This window comes from Pteropus alecto, unplaced genomic scaffold, assembly GCF_000325575.1.
Source record: "Pteropus alecto unplaced genomic scaffold, ASM32557v1 scaffold38, whole genome shotgun sequence".
NCBI classification, from domain to species: Eukaryota; Metazoa; Chordata; class Mammalia; order Chiroptera; family Pteropodidae; genus Pteropus; species Pteropus alecto.
In genome coordinates this window covers 4094691-4099977 of record NW_006442512.1, presented here as the reverse complement: position 1 = coordinate 4099977, position 5287 = coordinate 4094691, and the positions used below count along the sequence as shown (strand labels likewise).

Genomic DNA, 5287 nt, shown 5'->3' with positions numbered 1-5287 from the left:
TTTTATTTTAATATAATTCACATAAACACCATAAAAAATACCCTCTTAAAATACAAAAAACCGTGCAACCGTCTCCACTACCTAATTCCATAACATTTTCATCATCCCAAAAGAAACCCCATATTCGTTATTAAAAAGAGCCCTTATTAAAAGTATCTTTGCCAACTTCTGTTTTTCTATCCTGTCTTCTTCCTGTTTCTTTTTCATTTTGTTAGAGACCATAATCCAGTAAGTCTTTCTTATAAGGACTCAGATAACTTAAGCCATGAGTTATCTGAGTTCTTGAATATCTGAAAATGTCTTTACTTTTCCCCTGTGACTGGAATGCTCCAGTAGGGGAAGATGCTTTCGCTTCTTCCTTGGCACAGTCAGGCTCCTGGCCAGTATCTTAGCTGACCACTCTCTCACTGTCCGGAGGCCTCCCTCCTGCTCCTCAGACCCACGTGGCCGCCACCATTCTCGCCTGAAGCTCTTGAGTTGCTTCCTCTGGGCTAGGGCTCCTCCTCTGTGTGCACTTTGGACTACAATTTTATGCTTTAATTTAGTGCCATCTATCTTTTCACCATTCAGAGATTCCTCATAATTTCTGGTCCACCCTGTCCTGTTTTGAATACTGTCTCATGCACACACATACACACCCACACACACATCCATTCGCTTGTTCCCAGACACACAGATTCTGCCATTTCCGGGCATTTGGGGTGAGAGGAGGCTGAGATATGTGCTCATTGTCCCTTAATTCCTAATGTCTTCAAGGACTTTCCAAACATAGCATAAAATAACTCCAGATTTTGGTCAAGGTTTGCAGTCTGCTATTCTGCCAGGCACTCAGTACAGACATAGCTCCTCAGAGCAGTCAGGGGTCTTTCAGATCAAGTTTTCAAACCCACTTTGCAAGTGAGATGATAGAGACCTGGGAAAGTGCTGTGTCTTGGCCAAAGACATGGAACTGTTTACTGACGCTGTCTAGACTAGTCCCCCGTCTCCTGACTCCAGCTCTGCGTTCTGCTCCTGCCATCATCTGGACCTTTCACGTGCACCCTCACTCCTCCTTTGCCTGGAAGCCACTGCCCCTCTCCTGCCTCAGATTCTTTCATTGTCGGCAGCACTTGAAAGAAAAGGACAAAACACGAATGTACATCAAATCGATAATCAACTAACATGTTATGATGTGCATTGTTATACACAGATGAGAAAGATCACATCCAGGGAAAACACATGTCTGAAACATCATAATACACACTGTACAAATCACATAGATTGAATCCAGTCTGCCTGTGATGCTGGGATTGGACTCAACCTCCAGCACAAATAAATGAACTAACTAAACTAACCGACATAGAAGAAAATAGGAAAAACAAACCTAAAAGGTTTCCTGGATGTCTAGAAGATGGCAAAAAAGAAGGCATAAAACGGAAACTGCTAATGATGATGCTTATTATGCCCTATATGAGTAATTCAGTCTCTTAGCTTGGTGTGTGTGCGTGTGTGTGTGTGTGTGTGTGTGTTTGGGCAGAGAAGTGAGGGTTTTTTTCTTGTTTTATTTGACCTGTGTCTGCCTACAGAAGCAAGGCCGATATTAAGACTTTCAGCTATAGATGTTGTTACAGGCTTTCCATAAAGGTAGTAGATTCTTTAAAGTCTCTAAAAGTATATAGATCACAGCTTTTTAAATTTTTAATCAAGAAGTAATCCAAAAAATATTTTACAAAGTAATAGATTCATGACCAGGTATATACATATTTCTGTAAACTAACAAAATGCACCAACATGTGTAATTATCTGACTGGCTTTTGGGGACACACCCCAACAAGCTTTGGCAGCAGGTTAGGAAGTGAGAGAATTGGACTCTGTGGTAAAAGGCTTCCTGCTGGCCACCCAGTTGTGAACGGGGTGGGGGGGGGTTACTATAGGGGACATTGTCCCACATCTGAGATCTTCTCTGCTTTCATGTCCCAAAGAATTTTAACTTAGCCCTCATGCGCAGGTATACAGGCTCTGGGAAGTTAATTCATCCCCAGTGTTCATCCACTAGGGGACCAGCAGATAAACCAGAATGTTAGTTTATCGTTTTACAGTGACAGGTGTCCGAGTCTACTGGACAGAAACCAGCAACTTGACTGGCTGGTATGTTCCTGTGGGGAGTGTAAGGGGGAATGATCTCACACTTAGCACAGAGGGCACCAGGATCTCAGCAACCAGCAGCCTGAAGCTGTGATAACAGGGTACCCACTCCTACTCCAGACTCAGAACTGTTAAGAAAATTGGAATTCGTGGGCAACTGCTCCTCCAGAAATGTTTTCCAGTGCCCGTGGGCTCTTCCTCAGTGAACTGATGACAGAAAACACTCACTAATGTCCCTCGATGGACAGTAGTTCTCGTCTCCTTTCCATCATGTGACACTTTCTTTGCTTCTTTCTCCAGTGTTCCGTCGAGTGCGGGAGTGGGACCCAACAGAGGGAAGTGATTTGTGTTAGGAAGAATGCAGACACCTTCGAAGTGCTGGACCCTTATGAATGTTCCTTCCTGGAGAGACCCCCCAGCCAGCAATCTTGCCACCTCAAGCCTTGTGGGGCCAAATGGTTTAACACAGAATGGAGCATGGTAAGTCAGGGTGCTCTTGGTAGAGACCTACATTAGCGCATCATTCTTCTGCTTTTCTCCCATAGACACTCTGGGCCACCGAGTAGGTGCCGGGCTCTGGATTCAGCCCTCGGGTAGATTCCGCACAGTGTTCTACTCCAGGTGGTCACTGCTGGGGCACCGCTGGACTCAGCGTACTTGTGTGGAGCCCAAGGCTGGGGCGATCTTGATCTCTAAACTGTGGGGGCCATAAAGCGATAACTCTCAAGCTTCAGAGTGCGTAAGAATCTGCTGGGATCTTGTTTGAAAAGACTAATTCCAGTCTGCTCTGGCCAAGGAGTTTGCATTTTGAACAGGCTCCTTAGATGAGTTGTATACAGGTGTCCTTGGACCGCACTTTGAGAGATGCTGCTGCAGAAGATCGATGGCCAAAGGGACTCAAGGATGCTGCTGAGAAACTACATCATGACATGATCGTTTTATGAAACTCACTGAAGGAATTTCAGTGGGTCTCAGTGCCAATGTGAGACCCACACCAGTCAGGCCTCAGACGCGTGTGTTTGTATTTGTATGTGTGTATACACTATCTTTACATTCTACAGACAATGTGGATTATGGAACTAACCTTGTTTTTCTCTTTGAATTGGCTTGCTAGGAAACTCAGAGCCAGAATTGTGGCCCATCGCTAAGAGAGAGTTTATCAGACCTTACAAAATGGGTTTTTCCTGCTTTTATCTTCTTTTTACCCTAGTTTCCTCACATTTTTTTTTTTTTTTGTAACCCTCTAAACATTTCTTAAGCCATCTCAAACTCGTTCTGTGAGGAGGGAGGGTAGTATATAAATGAAGAGAAACAGAGAGTTGGAGACAGAGAGACAGAGTTAATACAGATATAAGTTATCAAGGAATGAAATGGGAAAGGATGGAAATAGTGATAAGACCTTTTTTTTTTTTTTCCAAGTAAAAAGTTTATTTTCAAGAAACTCCCTTAAACAGAAAACATCCTCAGGGCCTTATTCCTGGTGACTGTTTAACACGTGTTGGACACATAAGGGCAGGGGTTCATTCTGCTCTGTGTTACTAAAGATCTTCAAGCTGTGGCTGTAGGTGAGCCCAGAGTAGAGGCCAGAGCCATTCTAAAAATCATTCAAAGGTAATAAAAAGGAGTTTGCTCATGAAATATACGAGTAAAAGCTGAGAACTCTGTTTCCAAACAGTGTATGTCACCTCTAGTGCTAACAGCCATTTGGACATGTGATGAACCTCGACTCAGAGGCAAACAGGAATGAAGGAGCTGTTGCCTTTCAAAGATGTTTTGTCAGCTTCTGGGATATGAAATTTAATTATTTTGATGTTGCCCAAGACCCCTGAGAACATAAGAACAAATCACCATCATTTGGTTTGGAGAGTTAGAAAGGGCTGAATTCACTAGGCCACGACAAAGGAGACAAACTCCAAAAACAGCTGGCTAGGTACACCCCAGATATCCCTCACTGGGATCTTGTTTGAAAAGACTAATTTCAGTGTGGCACCCCTGAGCAACGGGGTACTACTCAGCATCAAAAACGAGTTGTTTGGTACCTAAACAACATAGATGAACTTCAGATGCATTTTTGCTCAACGAAAGGAAGACACCAAAAACTACATATCATATGATTCCATGTACATAATATTCTGTAAAAGGCAAAACTATAGGAACAGGGAACTGATCAGTGATTGCTAGAGGATGGGATGGCATGACTCTCAAAGGGACAGCACAAGGGGATCTGTTGTGTGTGATGAGATTTTTCCGTAGATGATAATAGCAAAAACAGTGGTGGAAGAGATAGTGATGAAAGCTAGATGTCTTCGAATCTGCCTCATTTTATAAATTTGAGTTTAGAACTAAGTAAACATGTTATATAATTATAAAATAAAATAAAATATTTTTAAAAAAACAATCCACAAAAATGGAAAATGAAATTAAACAAATTAACCGAAATATGTATCCAGTTGGTGGCATCGGCACTATTGCATTGGCATTAAAACATAGTAATTTGACTGTCCATCTCTAAGGACAAAAGACCTGTGGAAAAATGTTTACATTGTTTGCAATACTCACATTTTTAGTGAGAATGTTGTACTATATGAGATGGTTGGGTACATAATGTGTGATAAAGTAAATGAGTAGTATATTTTATGATACTATGATAATATATGTGATAATATGTATGATAATATGATAGTATAACTATTATCCCCAGTATCCTTGAAAAATAGGGTTTTCAACTTAGGAGAAAAAGATACAGATAAAAAAGAGGTGTAAGTAAAAATCATGTTAACCTGAATTTGAGTTAGAAATATCAGTATGAACTCATTAATTAATTTATCTTACTTTCCTAGTTTTAGCCATCGAAAGAGCCCAGAAACAATGACCAATCTGGCAGCAAAGGGCACACCAATCAGTCAAAATGTGGTTTCAAACTGCTGCTCTCCACTAAAGGAACCAGGAATTCTTAGAGAAATGGCTGATTCTGGTCTGGGACTATATATATATATATATTAGATTGGAATATCTTTTTATACCAGGCAAAAGGGAAGCTCTCAAAGACAAGCAAGTCTGTAACCAAAGGACTCAAGAAACAACTTTTAGAGGCTCCTGCTAGCCATTGACAGGGCATCAGAGAGCATCAGTAAAAGTAATAAATACCATAGATTGAAGGAAA

At 41.5% G+C, this 5287-nt stretch overlaps 1 protein-coding gene across 1 annotated transcript in view; it reads left to right on the top strand.

Annotated features, from left to right (window-relative positions):
- Positions 1-5287, top strand: part of THSD4 (thrombospondin type 1 domain containing 4) — a 447797-nt gene that overhangs the window by 436109 nt on the left and 6401 nt on the right. The window contains exon 13 of the mRNA XM_025040368.1: positions 2425-2604. Within this exon, the coding sequence (XP_024896136.1) occupies positions 2425-2604 (180 nt within the window). The remainder of the gene's footprint in view (positions 1-2424; positions 2605-5287) is intronic.